Source organism: Panthera tigris, chromosome C1, assembly GCF_018350195.1.
Source record: "Panthera tigris isolate Pti1 chromosome C1, P.tigris_Pti1_mat1.1, whole genome shotgun sequence".
Taxonomy (NCBI): Eukaryota; Metazoa; Chordata; class Mammalia; order Carnivora; family Felidae; genus Panthera; species Panthera tigris.
The window spans coordinates 41838808-41859869 of NC_056667.1; the positions used below are offsets into that span (position 1 = coordinate 41838808).

General features: G+C 36.9%; 2 protein-coding genes across 18 annotated transcripts in view; both read right to left on the minus strand.

Moving 5' to 3' along the window:
* The window catches only part of ORC1 (origin recognition complex subunit 1), a 54578-nt gene extending 48089 nt beyond the window's left edge, over positions 1-6489 (minus strand). For all 3 annotated transcript variants that reach the window (XM_042997174.1, XM_042997176.1, XM_042997175.1), the window contains exon 1: positions 6420-6489. The gene's annotated coding sequence lies outside the window, so the exon portion shown is untranslated. The remainder of the gene's footprint in view (positions 1-6419) is intronic.
* Positions 6342-21062, minus strand: part of TUT4 (terminal uridylyl transferase 4) — a 134996-nt gene continuing 120275 nt past the window's right edge. For 8 of the 15 annotated variants that reach the window (XM_042997163.1, XM_042997161.1, XM_042997162.1 and 5 more), the window contains 7 exons: positions 19711-19826; positions 18566-18789; positions 17708-17808; positions 14271-14718; positions 9309-9467; positions 7743-7858; positions 6342-6537 (listed from right to left, as the gene is read on the minus strand). In XM_042997163.1, coding sequence (XP_042853097.1) covers positions 7770-7858; positions 9309-9467; positions 14271-14718; positions 17708-17808; positions 18566-18789; positions 19711-19826 — 1137 coding nt within the window. In that variant the 3' untranslated portion in view covers positions 6342-6537; positions 7743-7769. Of the gene's footprint in view, positions 6538-7742; positions 7948-9308; positions 9468-14270; positions 14719-17707; positions 17809-18565; positions 18790-19710; positions 19827-21062 lie in introns of those variants that run through there. The other 7 variants (XM_042997170.1, XM_042997166.1, XM_042997165.1 and 4 more) reach the window with 7 other exon arrangements.

Genomic DNA, 21062 nt, shown 5'->3' on the forward strand with positions numbered 1-21062 from the left:
AAGTACAGCAGGAAGAGGCCAAGCTTTAGAGGGGGCAGGTGGTGAAAGTTCTTTTGGTAGTAAAATGATGCATTCAATTTTACTTAAAGTACAGAGACTGCTACGGTATATCTAGATAAAGCCCAGGTTGTTAGAAGTAGGAATTGGAGTTGAGCATAGTGATCTAACCCTGAATTGACAACATTTAGGTAATTGTGGAAGATGTAGAATTAAATGGGGGCTGCCCGGGAAGTGTGTGTTTATGTAAGAAAAGCCAACAACAGAAGCATAGGCAACACTCAACACTGGTGAGAGAAAGCAATGCAGTCAACCACCTGAAAATGGAAATGAACTTTCAGAAAGGTAGAAGAATTAGGAGACAGTATATCAAAGAAGCTAAGGGTTTGAGGACTTAGAAGCAAAATAAGAACTGCAAAGTGTCCGTGGGCATTGATAATCAAGGTGTTGAGATCTTTGCTAGAAGAGTTCATTCTACTAGTACTTAACTTTTCCTTTAAAAAGGAAACAGTGGAAAAAAAGAGGGGTGGGGGGAAGTGATTGGACTTCCCACAGCTCTGGACCTACCAAGAATTCTGAAGACCAATTGCCTCATAGGATCTAGTTTCTTGGGAAGCCAGATCTGGTCACAGGATTAACATTCTTTTGCTTGCTGTTGAACTGAAGGACTTTTGCAGCAATGTTAAAGCATTTTGGGAGATTTGAGATTTTACATTCTTCAACGATTCCTCACCTGGTAATACTTGAGCTGATAAAAGTCATCCATAAGAGCTAATGTTATTCATCATACAACTATATATAAGACTGCCTTTAAGAATTAAATATAAGCACCTCTATTTATATCTGTTATAGAGTCCTAGAAGTTAGTTCTTTACCAAGGTGATCCAGATGGAAAGAAATGTCTTCTGGCTTAATGACCTATGGACCAACCAAGCATATTGTTAAAATATTCATTTTAAAGTATAAGATTAAGAAATTGAAAAACCTGCAAAAAAAACCCACAAAAACTCGACAATCTTAAATAACAGAAATAAGCCTCGCCTCCTCAAACAAACTATAAACTTAAAGCATACTTATTTAGGTGTATGGAGAGATCTGAACCAAATTGTAGTACAACCAGCCTAAAACAGGAAGCAGATTGTTCCTATTCTTTTATTAGTGACAGAATTGCAGACGAGATGAAGTCTAAGGACAAACTTTGCTGAAGGGCCATTTCTGTCATCTGTGTGCTAGCCTACTGGATGAGGCCTTGGAACTGTAGCTTTGTAAACCTTTTTTGACTGTAGCCTATATTAAGAAACATTTTACATTTTACCCCTTTACACATGTATTCTATACTGAAACATTTCAGGAAAAAAACATTATGCAAAATGCATTCTGATATTTCCTATACAGTATTTTGTGGGTTTTTTTAATTTTTTTTAATGTTGAGAGAGAGAGACAGAGCAGGAGCGGAGAAGGGGCAGAGCAAGAGAGGGACACAGAACCCAGGCTCCCAAGCAGCTCCAGGCTCCGAGCTGTCAGCATAGAGCCCGAAACGGGGCTCAAATTCACAAGCCATGAAATCATGACCTGAGCCGAAGTTAGATGCTCAAGTGACTGAGCCACCTAGGCACCCCTTAATACATTTTTAACACTGGGTGCAAACTACTAAATTGATTTCACTTCCCACAATTAATTTGGTTAAATCTTCCAATATAAGAACTCAACTGAAAGCCTCATTCCCTGAGCCCCTTTCTGTTATTTCCCGCATATAGATTGATCTGAGGTTAAATAAGCATTACTCAGAAAAGAAAGACCACAGATGCTGGTCACTCCCTGCAGAAAGTTAAAGTAACAAGTTCTCCAGACTCAAAAAAAGACCATTAACAGGATGCATGGGTGGCTCAGTCAAGCATCTGACATGATCTCACAGTTTGAGTTTGAGCCCTGCATCAGGCTCTGTGCTGACAGCTCCGAGCCTGGAGCCTGCTTCTAAATCTGTCTCCCTCTCTGCCCCTCCCCCACTCATGCTCGTTAGCTCGCTCTCAAAAAAATAATAAACATTAAAAAAAAAGACCATTAACAAAGTGATGTTTTAAAAAAATGCAAAGTATACATGTTCAAAGATGAGATTAAATAAGCTTAGTAGAGCTTAAATGAAGATTTAAAAAACTGGACAAATAAAAGCCTTATTATAAAGCAATATAAAATAAATATAAGGCATACAAAAAATAGGCTGGAGAAAATAAAAATGGGAAATAATTTTTAAAAGACATATAAAGGTAGTAAAACACTTGAAATCCTACATATGCATAATTCACATTCCTGATGAAGAAAATTGAGCAAATTTAAATATCCAGATACAAGAAAATTTTCTTGAAATAATGAACAATCTATTAAGAAATAGCCTGATGAAGGTAAGACACAAAGAATTACAAGGACATCTAAGCAGAGAAATCAAGTCCTGTATAATGAGGGGGAAAAAATCAAGCTGGTCTCAGATCTTAGAACAAACTTCACAAGGCAGCAGTGAAGCAAAAGGCTCTAGGGGTAAAGTTGTGAAAGGAATTTTGTACCCACCCAAAGTTGTCTTTAAAATGTAAAGAGGGGGTGGGGCGCCTGGATGGCTCAATCAGTTGAGCAATGGACTTGCTAGGGTCATGATCTCACAGTTCCAGTTTGTGGGGTCGACCCTGTGTCTGGCTCTGTGATGGCAGCTCAGAGCCTGGAGCCGCTTTGGACCTCTCTCTCTGCCCCTCCCCCATGTGCTAGCTCTCTCTCAAAATAAAACATAAAAAAAAAATTTTTTTTAACATAAAGGGAAAGGACACCTGGGTGGCTCAGTTGGTTAAGCGTCTGACTTCAGCTCAGGTCATGATCTCATGTTTTTGAGTTCAAGTCCCTGCTCTGTGCTGTCAGCACAGAGCCTGGAGCCTACTTTGGATTCTGTGTCTCCCTCTCTCTCTGCCCCTTCCGGACTCCTGCTCTGCCTCTCTCTCTCTCTCAAAAATAAACAGTAAAAAAAAATTAAGAACAAAATGTAAAGGGAATATGCATTCTAATCACTTAGGAAAAAAATGCCTGACAATAAAACTCACCCAACAAGAAATTAATCAAATTCAGGATTTGGGAATAAAAAGCAGCAGTAAAAGGAATGGTAGTAAACATTTTAAAAACTAAATAAAAATGGGAAATAGTTTTAGGACTTGATGTGAACAAAATGTGTGGATTTTGTTTTTCATAATAGGAGTCCTACACTTCACTAAAACATACATGAAAACCAGGAAAAAATAACTCCAGCCTCTTTAATGTTTTCTATAATTGCCCTTAATTTTAAGAGGAGTCTTTTAGTGGGGCACCTGGGTGGCTCAGTGGGTTGAACATCTAACTTTTGATTTTAGCTCAGGTCATGATCCCAGTGTTTGTGAGATCAAGCCCCGTGTCGGGCTCCACACTGAGCATGGAGCCTGCTTAATTAAGATTCTCTCTCTCCCTCTGCCCCTCTCCCCTGCTCATTCTCTGTCTAAAATTAAAAAAATTTTTAAGGAAATCTTTTAGAACTACCATAGAAAAAAATTTTTAAGTTGAGCAGTTCATTTCACTTTTTGTTAAATCCAAGTAAAATTAATTTGCTATATTTACTGAACATAGCACATGAGCCCACTTTCTAAAAACTCTTTGTATGTATGTTTGTCTATGTTTAAGAGAAATAGCTGGGGGTTGCCTGGCTGGTTCAGACAGAAGAGCATATAGTTCTTGACTGGGGATATGAGTTTAAGCCCTACATTGAGTATAAAGATTACTTAAATAACTCTGCTTTGGGTCCTCTGTTCCCCCCCTCTCTCTGCCCTCCCCTGCTTTTGACGCTCTCTGTCTCAAAAATAAACATTAAAAAATAGTATTAAAATAAACCTGAGGCGTGCCTGGGTGGCTCAGGCAGTTGAACGTCCAGCTTCGACTCAGGTCATGATCTCATCGTGAGTTCGAGCCCTGCATCGAGCTCTGTACTGACAGCTCAGAGCCTGGAGCCTGCTTCGGATTCTGTGTCCCCCTCTCTCCGCCCCACCCCTGCTTGTGCTCTCTGTCTTTTAAAAATGAATAAACATAAAAAAAATTTTTTTAATAAAAAAATAAAGTAAACCTGAGGTTTAAAAAGTATTTCTGATTGATGGATGATTTCTATACTTTGTTCCTTTATTTAATACTTTTTTTAAATGAATACATTTAAATTATCCTTCACAAGGGAAAAAATTCGTTGTTCCGACTTTAAAGCTATTTTATAAGCTCACCAACACATTTGATGTATTTTTGGGGACCACAAAATGGTAACCACCTTCCTGGAGGCAGTTTGGCAATATATAGCAGGAATCCTAAAACTTTTACCTTTTTTACCTAATAATCCCATATACAAATATAAGTATATATCTATATATATTCACCATGCTAGAATATATACAAAAATAGCTTTATCGCATCATCTTATATAATTTTTAATATATGAGGAAAAACAGCAAAAATGTCCATCTGTAGGGCACTTAACAAATAAATTGTATGGTACAAAATTAATATTCATACTTTGAATAATCTTTAATGGCAATGGAAGATACTAATCTCTCCATGTCATTAAACATTATACAAAACATTTCAAAACAATATGGTCTTAAGTGTGGTGTGTGTGTGTACTCTGAATAAAGATTGATAATTTTGGCACTTCCAACTGCTCTACAATGAATTTGAATTCACAATCAAAAACTTTTAAGTTTACAACTTCTAAGAGAAGTTTACAAACTTCTAAAACTGAGCTGCTGCTGGTATAAATTACAAACTTAGAGTATTATTACAGTTTTCCACTTGGAACAGTTTTGCCAGTTACTGAGCACTGGTAATTGCTGAAGGAGGGACAAGTGAGATACTGAAAATTACTATATAGAACACTATCACAAAAGTAAAGCCTAAATTACTGGGCTTTATAAAACCCCCAAAATACGTTTTTCCAGGTGATATATACCTCTTTCCTTTAGAAAGTAAAGCTGAATTAGGGACAGTCTCTTATTGGAGATTTAGTAATCTCAATACCTAACAGGGTGCTCAAACTCACAACCCCAAGATCAAGAGCTGCATGCTCTTAAGACTGGGTGCCTCAGAGATTTTTTTTTTTAACGAAAGTTTCAAATAAATACAAAAGAACAGTAAAATGAACACTTTACACACCTCATCATCTGTTCTCCAAGACTTGAAAAAAGATTAAATACATGAATGCTATTTAAAAAAAACCTGAATGCTGAGTGTCTAGGTGGCTCAGTCAATTAAGTATCATCTGACTTCGGCTCAGGTCATAATCTCACAGTTCACGAGTTTGAGCCTCACATTGGACTCTGCTGTCATCGCAGAGCCTACTTCAGATCCTCTGTCTCCCCCTCTCTCTGCTCCTCCCCCACTTGCTCTCACTCTCTCTTCCTCAAAACTAAAAACATTAAACAAAAACAAAAACACCAATGTTCCAAGTCATATAGGCATACCTCGTTTTACTGCACTTCACTTACTGCCCCTCAAAGATACTGAGGTTTTTTGTTTTGTTTTGTTTTGACCAATTGAGGATTTATGGCAACCCTGCATGGAGCAAGTCTATTGGTGCCTTTTTTTCTGATAGCATTTGATGACTTTGCGTCTCTATCACATTTTGGTAATTCTCACAATATTTCAAAGTTTTGTATTATTGTATTTATCACGGTGATCTGTGCCATGGTTTTGGGTGTCACAAACCATGCCCATATAAGATAGCAAACTTAATAAATGCGTGTGTTCTGACTGCTCTACCAATCAGCCATTTCCTCATCTCTCTCTCTCCCTTGGGCTTCCCTTTTCCCTGAGACATAATATTGAAATTAGGCTAATTTAGAACGCTACAGTGGCATCTACGTGTTCAAGTGAAAGGAAAAAATCAATCTATGTGGCAAAACTACATTTGTGTCTTATTTTAAGAAATTGTTACAGCCAACTCAACCTTCAGCAACAACCACCTGATCAGTCAGCACTCAAGTCAAGACCCTCCACCAGCAAAAAGATTATGACTCACTGAATTTCAGCTGATGGTTAACATATTTCAGCAATAAAATTAAGGCATGTACATTTTCGACAAGCTACTGTACACTTAAATCAACTACAGGATAAGTGTAAACGTAACTTACATGCACTGGGAAATCAAAAAAGGCATTTGACTCACTTTAATGCGATACTCGCTTTATTGCAGTGATCTGGGACCTAATCTGCAACAGCTCCGAGGTATGCCTATATTTTAACAAAAACATACACTGGGCCAGCTATCTCATTAACAGAACAAATGAGCAAACTCCACCATTTAGTAGGATTCTGAGAGATACTGAAGTTTTAATATGAAGAACTTACAGTAAATAGACCTGATCTTAACATTTAATAAATACCTTTTCAGGGCTGTAAATATGGCAGGAAAGCCCTCAACCTCCTGCAATAGATTTCAAGCATCTTCCAAGGTGGAAAATATGGCAAAAGCCCAGAGTCTCCTATTTAAGTAATGCATATCTGAGGAAGCAGAACAAAGATAATACACTGTCCTTAAAATACATTTGTATTTACTTATTCTGCAGATTTCCAAATAAATCTATAGGATCATTTAGTCCAAAATCCCTGTCAAATATGTAATTGGGAGGTTTAGACAAAATGACCTCAGCTCAATGGATAGTACCAGAAAGAGCTAAAATACTACTAACAACACAAGTTTAATTTCAACTATAATCAGTTACCACAACCATTATTGGTAAACACCATCCTGGCAAGTGTGCATTCCAGGTAGTAACAGAACTCAGAATGGATAGTCTGGCACATACTAGTACCTCAGTAAGTAAGAAATCTCTTCCCTCCACTCAAATTGCCAGTATCAGTCTCAGTGTTTAAAAACTCTTCTTCAAAAGATCTGTTTCCATTCTCTTTCCAACATAGAAGTGTGCTACCTTGGAATTCACTTTATCGTTTTGCACCTCTGTTTTCTCAATGATGAACAGACATGAAGACAGTATATGTTTCTATCAACTTCATATGGGTGTTGTGAAGATCCAGTAAAATAAAGGACATTAAAAAAGATTCTTGGTTCTCTAAGTCTGTAATTTAGAATGCTCCATTCACTGAGAGTAAAACAAATCTCTAAATTGTTACATATCTCCATGATCTAAACAACCATATGAATTAACCAAATTTGACGCTTGTCAAAAAGATTTATTAACTTAAAATAGAATTACTTCAAATACAGACAAAAGCAACTTTCTGTTCAATTTTGAATATTTTCAATATACAAGAATGTAAAAGAAAAAATTCTGAATCTTCACGTTGTAGTTTTATTTTATTATTTTTTTTTTTTTAGCTTTTAAAAAGTTTTTGGCACTACAAGGTTCTGTAAAGAATAGAAGTGACAAATTTAAAACACATGAAAGTTTTTCCTAATTCTTAAGAACAATATATATAAAGTCTGAAGCAACCAAAGTATGAATACAGCTAATAGAAAATAAAGAATGTAATTTTTTAAATTCTCTCTTTATACAATTCATCAAGATTAAACAAAACATAAAATTCCCTTAAAAATAGGGTAATAAAATAGATGAAATTTGTATCACTCAATTTGGTGATACTAGTAAAAACTATAGTTCATATTTATATACAAATAATACAGTCTTTAAAAACAGTCTTAGAATTTAAATAAGCTATCTAAACGTGTTAAAATTTTAAATCAGGACCTGATTTGTTTTGCTTTCCATTAAATGTCACTTTTTCTGCTGAATGTAACTGACATTGAGGTACGGATACCCTTGAGACAGCAGGATTGGCTGGTTGCTGTGCATCGGTAGACCAGCTGAAAGAAAATGGACTCGCATTACTCCGACACGTTTCCTCTTGGTGGGTGGGGACAACGCTCTCTACACCGACGGGTGGCACATCTGTCTGTTGGACACAACACAGACAGGAAACTGAAAGGCTTGTGCCTATATATCTGACAACGCTTAGAATTAATAACTTGTAGCTAGTTCTCTTTTTTTCTATTTATATAGTAAAGAGGAGATAAAGCATGTAAAAACATTTCGCAGGAGAAAGAAGAGGAGAGCAGGGAAACATGGGTATGTGAAAGAAAAGAGAGATGAAGGGGAGGTACCAAAGGCAACAAATTCACCAGGGAAGAATTTCAGACTCCCCCCAACCATCCCACCAGCCCACCAAGCCCTTATATGATTAATAACTTTTTTCAACCTTAGTTCTTTACTCAGAAGATTAAGTCCGCCACAGTCAATGTTCTGCCATTCTATAATATAGGGATGCCCCAGCAATACACGGATAGTTTACAAAGGCTTAAATGAATCAAGCCTGAAACTTGTACCAGGGGTTTCCCCTTAAAGTTACCATTTAATTCAGTCAGCATTTCTTGAGTGCCTTTCTTTAATTTCTTGAACTCCTAGTTTAAGTGTCGTAAGTAACTGACTCTAGTTTTTTAATTCATAGGTTAACGAAGAGCTGAGGGCCAGACTCAGACATTCCCTATTAGAATTGAAATACCTTCGAGGCAAGTAGGCTAGATAAAATGTGACAAGTTCTCCTTAGTTTGTAATATTCATTACTTAGATCAAACCTATTATTGGTATGTCAGCACTAACAGAATAAATGAATTCTAATGTCATTCAAGTTCAACTAAACAAATTTTGACTATGTCACTATTCAACTAAAAAACTTCTATTAAATTCATACTACTTACTAAACAGAGTCCAAAAAGTTTTTCATAATATGGCCTCAGCCTACCTTTTCTAGCCTCATCATGTACACATCTTTCCCATCCACTTCATCCTCTAGTTGTATTATTTTCTCTTCTTTTTTCCTCACTATGCCAGGCAAAACTCCTCAACTTTACATATATATTCCCTCAGCTAAGAATACTCTTCCCCTATAATCTCTAACAAATCTCTAGGAAAAACAAATCCTGTATCTCTTTCACAGTCTAATTCAAATGTCAAAATCTTGTGTGATTTGATCCTTGGTGTCCTTATCTCCTATAAACTCTGCTAGGATAACATTTAACTGACTCCTTCTAAGTTCCTATCCTTGTCTATTTTACATGTCTGGCTCTTCTAAGTGTACAGGTTTACCTTAATTCTTGCCTGAACAAGCACCTAGCACAGTGTGACACACAGTATGCTCTCAATAAAATGTTTACTGAATGCATAAAATCTCACTCCTGGTTCCTGGCCTTCACAAAGCCACCTTTGTCCCAGAACAAAACCCACCCAGCCTCTTAATGAATTTGTAAACAACGGTACCTTGAGTATAGAACGGTTTGTTGGGCTGAAATCTGGCATTTCCCTGATGCATGAAGTTTTGATGCAAACCATAAGGCCACGAAGCTGGGACAAGAGGGAAATGGGGACGTGGTGCATGTTCCCAAGGAATTGGAGGATTTAGTCCTGGAAAGCCTGGCTCTGCATTTCAACAAGACAGGAAAGACATACTTAAAATATCAGTTTGTTCATTTAAATATTCCTTCATTCCACAAAGATTTATTGAGTACCTACCACTGGACAAGAACAATGCTAAATGCAGAGGATACCAATTTTTTTAAGAATCAAACACTGTGCTCAAATTACTCATAAAAGAGACATATAAAAGGTAGAGATACAATAATAAGTAGTCATTGCTATAAGAGATTGGTGGAAGGTGCTCTAAAGAGGGAACTAGGGTGCCTGGGTGACTCAGCTGGTTAAGCGACTGACTCTTGGTTTCAGCCTGGGTTTGGTTTGCGAGTTCAAGCCCTGCGTCAGGCTCTGTGCTGACAGTGTGGAGCCTGCTTGGGATTCTCTCTCTCCTCTCTCTCTGTCCCTCCCCTGCTTGCTTGGGCACTCTCTCTCTCAAAATAAATATTAAAAAAAATAATAATAATGAAAAATAAAGAGGGGGCTAACCTATTTGGTTCAAGGCTAGAGAAGGTTTTCCTAAGATGATTGACTAAACTAAATTTTAAAGCACAAGGAATTGTTAGGCAAAACGGGGCAAAGAGGGCATTTTAAACAGAAGGAATAACAAGTACAATAGCCAGGAAACAGGACAGTACAGCAAGTTTGGGAAGCTGCAAAAACAATCAGCAGTACCACTAAGGAGTAAAAGGAGGCAATGAAAGAAAAAAAGGCTGGATGGATAAGGTAGGATTTACATTTTAAAGAACTTTAGTACATCATTAAGGAGCTTCCACTTTTTCCTAAAGACAATGCCACTATCCTAGAAACAACTGTATCATGGTTCAAAAGGCAATTCTATTAGAAACTGAAGCACTGCGGTATAATGGTTGAGAACTTGGGCTTTGGAGCCAACCAGGTCAAAGTTCAAATCCCAGTTCCAAAAATTACTAAAGTTCAATTATGCACCTCTGGCTGTTGTGAGGATTAAATCAGATAACAAAAACAATGTGGCTTGCACAAGTTGTGGTATGTAAGTAGAGACTCAAAAAATAGGAGTGCTATCCATTCTATGGCAAACCACCCCCACAATCTACTTCCCTTTAAGATGTAAGTACATCTTTCAAAGTACATCTTTTCAAATTACTCCTAAGTAATTACTCCTAAATCTTTTGCATCATTTCTGGTGGCTTTTCTCATCCAGAGCCACAATGTGGCAGGAAATAATCTGAAAGACACTCCCCTCATTCACTAAACTTCCTAGCAGACTCAAATTAAGAGGTACCGGATAGGGAGGAGTACACAGCCAGAAAACTAAAACCCATACTAGCCATACTCTTAACAAATTCAGTCTTCTCAGGAGGTAAGCAGAAAAACAAAGCAGCTGCTTTGCTGAAAGTTCATAAAACCAAGTTACAATTAAGAACTGAAGCTACAGGGGCGCCTGGGTGGCTCAGTCTCAAGGTTGAGCGGCCGACTTCGGCTCAGGTCATGATCTCGCGGTCCGTGAGTTTGAGCCCCGCGTCAGGCTCTGTGCTGACAGCTCAGAGCCTGGAGCCTGTTTCAGATTCTGTGTCTCCCTCTCTCTGACCCTCCCCCGTTCATGCTCTGTCTCTCTCTGTCTCAAAAATAAATAAACGTTAAAGAAAAAAAATTAAAGAACTGAAGCTACAGAGTATATTTTTTGCTTTAAATCAGACTGGGTATATATATTAAGGTCTTGACCAACTGAGAAATGTATTTTGACATCAAAGGGTATTTCTTAGGATATATTCCAATCTCCCTCGGCCATTTTTCACAACTAAATATTTTCATAATATATTCTCACCCAATCCTTCCATTTTCAACAAATTAGTAATTTTAGCTGTAATATTAACTAGGAGTTGTAAATCCATTCCACATATAACAATATAACATTTACTGAGTAATCATTATATAATAAAAATAATATATTATATGAATAATGTATCTACCATACATCCGGCACTATATTGGACACGATGGAGACAATGATAGAGAAGAAACAATTCACGGCCTTTAGAAGTTCAGCCTAATGGGTTATGCAAACAAGTAAACTGGCAATTTCATAAGACAAGTATAAAGATATAGATATTAAGGAAACATGGAAAAGAAAAAGGATACCTAGCACAATTGAAGGACAAAATCAACAAGAGGGGTTCCTGTTAGAAAGTGAGCTAAATTTAAAAATGGAAGATGAATGAGTCACCCAAGCTTTGGAGCAAAGCAAAAGGAGGTGAGAGTAAGAAGGAGAGATAGGGAGAGGATTTTTCCAGGCAGAAGGAACAACTTTAGTAAACAATTACGGGTAAGAGATAATACAGTATGTTCCTAGGACGTTAATTAATTAGTTCATTATGACTGACAGAGATCAACTAGTGGTGGTACTGGGAGGAATAAAACTGTAAAAACTGAGCCATTGTATCAAAGGGCAAGACACTGGGTCTGTGTTCATTATATAACCCAGTGACTATCATGGTACATGTCATAGCATATATACAATAAACATTTGTTGAATGACAGAAACAGAGATCACATTAGAATGAAGATGTATGGGGTGCCTAGGTGCTAGGTGGCTCAGCCCGTTAAGCATGTGACTCTTGATTTCAGCTTAGGTTATGATCTTGCAGCTTGTAGGTTTCCAGCAGCACACTGGGCTATGTGCTGACAGTTCAGAGCCTGCTTGGGAGTCTTTTTCTCCCTCTCTCTCCCCCTCTCTGTGCCCCTCCCCATTTGCACTCATTCTCTCTCAAAATAAATTAAAAAAAAAAAAAAAAGAATGGTCATATATGCCACATATCCTTTGATCTTGGAAATCTGAATGAGTTCCCATACTTTGACATTTCTGCTCAGCAAAATACATTATATGTATTGTTCCAAAAGAGAGCAGAGGTACTTCTTCCATCATGGTACTCTAAGCAATAGCATATTTTTGTATAAAAAGTACTAAAATACTTGTGAAAATTGATAAAGGGAAAGAATCAAGCTTTTAGTCTTTTCCTATATTTCAGGATAATCAAGTAGTTAATAAGAAAAAGTTCTTTATAGAAGAATCACAAGCAGTAAATAGAAAATGATCATTTTACAACCCCTAGTAAAATAGCAATTATCAGAAATAATTATCAGTAACAGCTAAAACTATTATGTAAAAATTAATGGGACGCTTCATAATGGACAGAACACACTGATATCACCTAACTCATTGATCAATCTTAGATCACTAAAAGAGGAACAGCGAGAGTAAGTTCTTTTTGAAGTGAGGGAACAAGAAACATACAGGACCAATCAAGAGATAAATTCTTGCCAACAAAAATAACCTGAATCTAATCCAGCTTCTGGACCTAACTTCCAATTTATAGGAAATATGGGGACAGAGGTACATGTTAAATAATGCCACAAAGATACAATTCAGCCAACATCAGAATATAAGAAGTTCTACAGTTTCTTTAATAAACAGTTTATATGGGGGAAAAATAGTGAAGAGAAAGTATTACATATTAAAGGAGACTTAAGAAATAAAATAAGCATACACTTATAATGTAAAGGCTTTGTTTGAATCCTGATTCAAATAAATCAACAATAACAGTAATTTTAGAAAAAGAATAAAAATGAACAGGTATTAGGTGATACGGGGTATGGTAATGGTCTTGTGATTTTTTTTTTAAAGAGATACAAACAGGTTTATAAGGAAATTTGATCCAATGTCTGAGATTTGATTAAATACTAAAGCCAAAAGAATTTTTTAAATGAGGTAAAGGGGTCAAAGAATAGCAAATATTGGTAACTGTTAAAAGCTGGGTAACAGGGTGCTCGTCCTACTTTAAAACTCCCTCTTTCTGTGTACATTTCAAAAAAGTTTTTAAAATAAAAATATAATCAACTAAAACGTTGAATATTAAACAAGATTTATGGTATATGTATTTTTAATTATGCAAATATTTAAAAAATGGATGGTAACACACCTAAGTATTACTTGGCAATTATGTCTAGGAATTAAGATTATGGATTATCTTTTATTTTTCAAATGTTCTATAATGAAAATGTATTACTTACATATCAGAAAAAACTAGTAGTTTTTAATGCTACAAAGTGCTAGTAATAGCTTTTTAAAGAATTACTCCTTACTTATTAGTAAGAATTGTTTCTTACTAGGGCAAAGAACAAAGTTTTGAAGAAAGAAATTGATCTAAAACTTGGATCTACTATGATTAACTACAAGAGCATGATAGTAAAGTTACTTAACCCTACAATTTCCTAAATTATAAAATGAGTGCTAGTAATGCACCAAGCAGGATTGCAGTGAAACTTTAAAATAATCATAAAGTTGACTCTTAAAAACTGAGAACAAACTGAGGGTTGATGGGGGGTGGGAGGGAGGGTAGGTGATGGGTATTGAAGAGGGCATCTTTTGGGATGAGCACTGGGTGTTGTATGGAAACCAATTTGACAATAAATTTCATATATTAAAAATTATATATATAATAAAATAAAATAATCATAAAATAAGTGACATTTATGTATATCACCTCATTTAATATTCACAACATCCCTGTGAGTTAGATGCTATTAATATCCTTATTTTACAGATGAAATCAATGCATAAAGAGATTAAGCAACTGCCTAATCCCACATAATAAATGGCAGAGCCAGGATTCAAATCTAGGCAGTCTGAATCCATAGCCCATATACTGTATCTAATCCTATGCTTGCCCCTCTGTAAATATTTCCTCACTTTTATTTCCCCCAGTTCAACCAATAAAACCAACCACCCAACCTTTCTACAGACATATACAAAAGAAGAAAAGGAAGGGTTACCTGAATTTCCCACTGTACCATTGTTCACCAGGGAATTTGGAGCCACAGTACGAGGCCAGTGTCCATCATGAGAGGAGTTAGGGATCGCCACAGGTCTGGCAGCAGGCTGTGCAAAGATGATGCTGGGATCGTTCAGGCCAATATTGCTGGGGGCACTGCCTGGTGCAGAGTGGATCACTGGGCCGTGAATAGGCCAGGACGGGGCAGGGATCTGGAGAGGGTGCATTGGCAACAGTCCCATATTGTGCATGGGAGAATACTGAGCTGGTGGTGACTGGGGAAAGTTATACATAGGCATCTGGACCTGATGTGGGGGCTGGGCTCCCTGCTGAGGTGGGCCAAGCTTGGGTTGGGATCCTGGCTGGGATGGAGACTGGGTAATGGCAGCTGACTGGGATGAGTTCTGTGGAAATGGTTGGGGCTGAGGAGAATACGATGGTGAATCAGACTGCAAAGAGAAAAAGATAACATTTTAAAATTAATTTTAAAACATCTTACTATTATAAAAGCAGAGATAATCAAAATACAAAATTATGGAGTTATTTCATTAGAACATTATAAACAGAACTCTATAATGTGTATAATAAACAATAATAGAGCCTCATTTTACATGAAAATAGAATTTTCTTCAAGATCCTCAAACCCTCTCTGACATATGTACTACCCTATAAACCCTTTTACTATCCAAAGAAAAAAGACCACAGACGTCATTCCCGTCATGCAGAACCCACATTTCCAACTGTAACTAGAAACTTATATCTAAATATCTCACAGCCACTTTGATTCAGTCCCTCAACAAGTGTTGATTACGTCTGGGCATTGTTTTAGGTGTTAAAAATACAACACTAACATATATGCCCTCATGGAACTTAAAGTTTATGGGGAAAAGGAAGAAGAGCACATTAAGATTACACAAGCAATCCAAATAAATTAAAATGATTACTATGATAAAGAATGTATAATGTATAGTGTATAAGGAAATCCCAAAGCAGGAACACCTAAAAGTACTTGGGAAGAGAGAAAGATGAATGAAAGTGGAAATCAAGGAGAGCATCCCAAAGGAAGCTGAGACTCAAGGGTAATAGAACTCAGTCTGATAAAAGAGAATAGGGATAAGGGGAAGGAAAGAGTGTTTTGAGCAGAGAAAACAACATTACTGAAGGTCTTTAGGCTCATGAACACCTGGCTTTTTTAAGTAATGGGATTGTGAAATAAGTTTAATATTACTGGAGTACAAAGGCAGGGGAACGGCAGATTTGAGGTTGAAGAACCAATGAGGGGCAAGATAATGAAGGGTACTACAGCCCTTGTAGTTAAGACTTTATCCTGAGGGCACTGGAAAATGACCAAAGGGTTTTAAGTGGGTCAGGAACACCATCAATATGTGTTTTAGAAAAATTATTCTGGCTTAACAGGAATGAAACAGAAAATATTAGGGGGGAAAAAACACTAATGAGACTGATTAAAAGGCTACTACAATAAATAGTCCTGAGATGATGGTAAGCTAGGCTACAAAATAGGGACAGGGAAACAAATGGCTGTGAGCTCTTTTTTACAGGTAGAAACAACAGGATTTGGTGACTGATTTGGATGTGTGAATTGAGGGAGAGGAGTAGTTCTGGAAACCAGAGAATAGGATCATTCAATGAGATGGAGAACACAGGAGCAAGAAGAGGCCAGTCTAGGGATTTGGAGAAAAATGTTACATTCCAGACATTTTGAAGTTAAAGTGCTTTGTGAGACATCAGAACAGCAGTGTCCATTAGGCTCTTATCCAAATATCAGGTAACAGAAAAGTGAGTGTTGGAAGCAAAGGGTAGAAGTAGAAGCAGCACAAGAAAGTGGTTAGAGCGTAGGTTTTGAAGACAGAGCCTGAGGGTTCAAGTTCAATTTACAAGTGTGTTTTGACCTCAGGCAAAAAACTTAAATCTGGGTTTTTTACCTGTAATGTATAAATAATGAACTGAATCTACCTCATAGGTTTTTGTGTAGTTTAATTAAAATACATGTGGAAATATAAACACCAAATTAAGGATAGTAGATACATTTTAGTAGCTAGGAAGGGATGGTAGGAAGGTTTTAAGATCCAATACGAATGCATAGGGATTGTTGACTATGGGTAATTTTTTAATAAATCAAAGATAACAAAATGTTAAGACTTATTAAAGTCTGGTGGTACTACATGAATGTTTATTATTTTCTGTACTTTTCTAATATTTTACAGGAATAAATAGAAAAAAGCATATATACAGTACATAGCACTCAACAATGTTAGCTAATATTACTGCTGTTATGTAACATTTATGAAAATGTCAGACCCATAGTAGGTACGCAAATACTATAGGTGAGGATAGTGGGCTGCTTAATGTTCCCAATCTCTCCCTATATTGATCTTCATATACTCTTGGAATTTTTTTCTAGTGGGTGCCTGGGTGGCTCAGTTAAGCCTCCGACCCCCGGTTTCGGGTCAGGTCATGATCTCACCTTTTGTGAGTCTGAGCCCTGCATGAGGCTCTGCACTGTCTGCAGAGCCTGCTTGAGAATCAATCAATCTCTCTCTCTCTGCCCCTCTCCTGCTCATTCTATGTCTCTCTCAAAATAAATAAACCTTAAAAAAATTCTTAAAGATTTTTTTCTAAAACACAGATATCAGATTTAGCATGTTTAATAGTTAACAGCTTTGAAGCTACACAGACCTAGGTTTGAATCTTTTAGTTTCTCTTATTCTCAGCTTCCCAATTTGTAAAATTTGATCATACTAACACCTTCCACTTCACATGGCCGCCCAAAGGATTAAGTGTGACAAACCAAAACATAATGTCACATTTAGAGCAAACAAACATTCGACTGGTATTGAATTAATTAATTTAAGAAGTGCAAGATGAATACAGATTTACATAAAGGTAAAAAGCAACTCAGCAAATATGAAACTTGTGAATCTGAACTCCAATATTCTGCTTTCACAGGATATATTTCACTAGGTATTCAAATTAGCTATGAGAAGACACATAAAAGCTTCAAGCAAGTGCAATACCATGCATGTACTGCCTTAACAGTATTAAACCCCAACACATCTCAATTTTTGTATCTATTTTTATAAATGTTGCTGATATTTTTCCACTAGGCAAAGCCTAGAACCTCAAAGTCATTACCTTATTTTAATCTACCAACAAACATATTAGTAGTTGTTATCTTACTTTACAAATAAGAAGGCAGAGTCACTGAAGTTAAGCAGCTGGCCCATAGATACAAACCCAGATATACATCACTCCAAAAGTAATGCTCATTCCACCTCAGATGACTAGCAAGAATACCACTACAAAGCACCAAGTAATCTGGATGATTGTATTTGAAGTCTGAAAGATCAACCCTATCACCCATCAAAGATAGTACTATCTTCCTGCCAAGACTAATCCATTTGCAGGTTCAGTACTTACACATTCTGAGGACTGTCTAGTCCTTACGGACTGATCACCCTGTTGCTGGGCTGAACCAGCCACTTGTTGGGCATTTACGAGGTTGCGGACCAACTGGGCTGCTAAGAGAAGACATCAGAAAGAAAATCAACAGATAAAGAAAACAGCAGAGAAATGACAATCAATAAACTCCCTTTCTCTGTTAAAGAGTCTCAAATCTTAGATTTTATCAACTTTTAAACTATGATTATGCATGTGAAGGACTTGTAACAACATTTTCATTAAAGTCATTTTTTAATCTTGTAAATCACTGAATAAATATGCTGTGGAGGACGCCTGGGTGGCTCAGCTGATTAAGCTTCCGACTCTTGATTTCGGTTCAGGTCATGATGAGGTTCATGAGTTCGAGTCCCGCATCAGGCTCCGTGCTGACAGCACAGAGCCTACTTGGGATTCTTTATCTCCCTCTCTGTCCCTCTCCCAAGTGTACACGTGTGCATGCACACACTCTTCTGTCTCAAAAATAAATAAACTTAAAAAAAAAAACTGGGAATAGAAAGAAGGACAAAAAGACAAATACTGCTTTTCTAAAGGAGACAATATATTTCAGAAAATACCTTCTGCAGGGCACCTGGGTGGCTCAGTCAGTTAAGCAACCAACTCTTGCTTTCAGCTCAGATCATGATCTCACGTTGTGAGAGCAAGCCCTAAGTCTGTCTCCACCCTGGGCATGGAGCCTGCTTAAGATATTCTCTCTTCCTCTCCCTGCTCGTGCACACATATACTATCTCTCTTTCAAAACAATAAATACATTAAAAATGTTATCAACACAAATGACCTTATTTCTACCAGAAACTATTTTTGGCTTGTTCTATTTACCAGCCACACTGCTATTCCTCTGACGAGCCAGCTTGACCTCTGGGCACTCCCTTCGTACATGTCCAGCATCTCCACATATGAAGCATCTGAGGTCTCTGGGGTCTCTAAACTCTCGAGTGTCATGGAGGTCTCGGGGATCAAGAAGATCTCGGGAGTCTTTCTCCTCTTCATTCCCATCCTTCTCTTCTTCACTGTCTTTCTTCTTTAGTCTAAACAGTAAACTGCTGATACCAATAATGTGGGGCTAGGGACTTGTAAACTGAGTGAATCACAGAACAAACTAAACTATACAAGAGTCTCACAATAAAGGGATTAACATGCTCATGGTTTCATGCATCTTTTTTAAGGCAAAAGAACTCATATTTAAAGCACATCTACTCATATGGCAGCAACTGGGTATTCTAGTAGTTTTATAATACATTATCAAATTAGAAAAAATTTTTAGTATTGAATTTTAATCTTATAACAATCAAACAGAGGCTGGTATTTATTAACTCCATTTTACAGAGTAAGAAGTAGACGCTTAGAGAAAGCATCTTCTCATTTAACAATCAGTAAATAGCACTGATGCAACCTAGGAGTTCATTCTGTCTGACAAGTTCTAAGATCTTTATATTAGGCAGGACTTGATTCCTACAGAAGGGATTTTCTTGGCCTATTAAATACAGGAAAGTATATTTCATAAATATATCCTCAGGGGGTAGAGAGAATAAATATTCCTCAAAGTATGTATTATATAGGTATACCTCACAGTAGATACCTCAAAGATTTAGTTAATTATATATTATAATTATTGGTTTGCATTACTGTGAGGTGAGAACCCCATGTCTCTTTTTTTTCTTGACTCCTAGCACAGTTTCCAATAAAGAAGGTATCAATAAATCCTTCTTCAATTTAAAAAAAAAAGAAAGAAACACAAAGCCACAATGAATTAATGAATAAATGAACAAACGAGTATTTTAAGATACCATTGTACCACAAATAAATCTCACTCTATTAACAAAATTCCACTCCAATATACATTTACCCAACGTCCAATTTAAGCCCTGAACTTTCTCACTTAAACATATATGAACACAGTTATAGCTACAATTGGCCTCACATTTATTTTCCCTGTAATGTCAATATATAATCATTTTGCCAACCTTCTCCTTTTAGGGCAGTCTTTCATGTAGTGGCCTATTTTTCCACACACACGACAGCATCGGTCATTGGGAGCCAGTTCTCCATCTGTTAATACTCTGGAATCAAAGAAGTACTCCTAGGGAGAAAATAAAAGTTTGCTAGAAAAAAACTATGAATTTTGGAATCCAAATGGAAATAAGACCAAGAGGTAAAAGTGGTTTTAAAAAAAGGGAATAGCCACTTGGGTGGCTCAGTCAGTAAAGCATCCGACTCTTGATCTTGGGTCAGGTCATGATCTCATGGTCGTAAGATCAAGCCCTGTATCAGGCTCTATACGGACAGTGCTTGGGATTCTCTCTAGTTCTCTGCCTCTCCCCTACACACACACACACACACACACACACACACACACACACACACACACTCTCTCTCTCTCTCTCTCAAAATAAATAAACTTTAAAAAAGGAAATAAATATCAACAAATATTTCACGATAACTAAAATCATGATACGAAAATAAGATTAAAAATTATCATCAATATCACAGCTGCAAACAGTACTAATCACTTTATATCCACATTATTTCCTCATTCATTTGTGGCATCTTTCCATAATATTTCAATAAAGTAGATAGTATTTTCCAAATTTATTTTTGAGAGAGCACAAGTGGAGGAGGGGCAGAGAGAGGGACAGAGGATCTGAAGCGGGATCTGCACTGACAGGCTGACAGCAGTGAGCCTGACGTGGTGCTTGAACTCATGAACTGCGGGATGATGACCTGAACCAAAGTCAGGAGTTCAACTGACTAAGCCACCCAGGTGTCCCTAAAATAGATACTATTTTAATCCTCATTTTATAGATGAGGAAATGGAGGCTCAGAGAGTTCAAGTCATTTGCCCAAAGTAAAAAAAGCTGATAAGTAAGCAGGATTTAAAGCTAAGTCTGTCTGACTACAAATCTCATATTTTCTGCCTTACCAGGCTACTTCTAGAAAAAAACTATGCTCTTTACAAAAAGCTCTATGCAAATAAAGCAATCCTCTGGTTTATTTAAAATATGATTGGATTTTCTTATAACATCTCAAGAACATGTAACATTTATTATGCAAGCAGGGTATACCTAAAGAGAAGGTAGAGAACCAATACGAAGCAAATCATTTTCCCAAATCATTTTTCCTTCATCCTAGCACCTGGCTTATTCTTCTAAGCTTTAGCTCAGTTTTGTTTTGCAATATCACAAAGACTAGTATGTCCTAACAGTACCCACATCTCTGGAAGGCAAGGGAATATGTCCATACAGCAATCTTCAAACCTATCTAAAGTCAGATATAAAAGAGACACACTTACTAGGATGGCTATCATAAAAAGAAAATG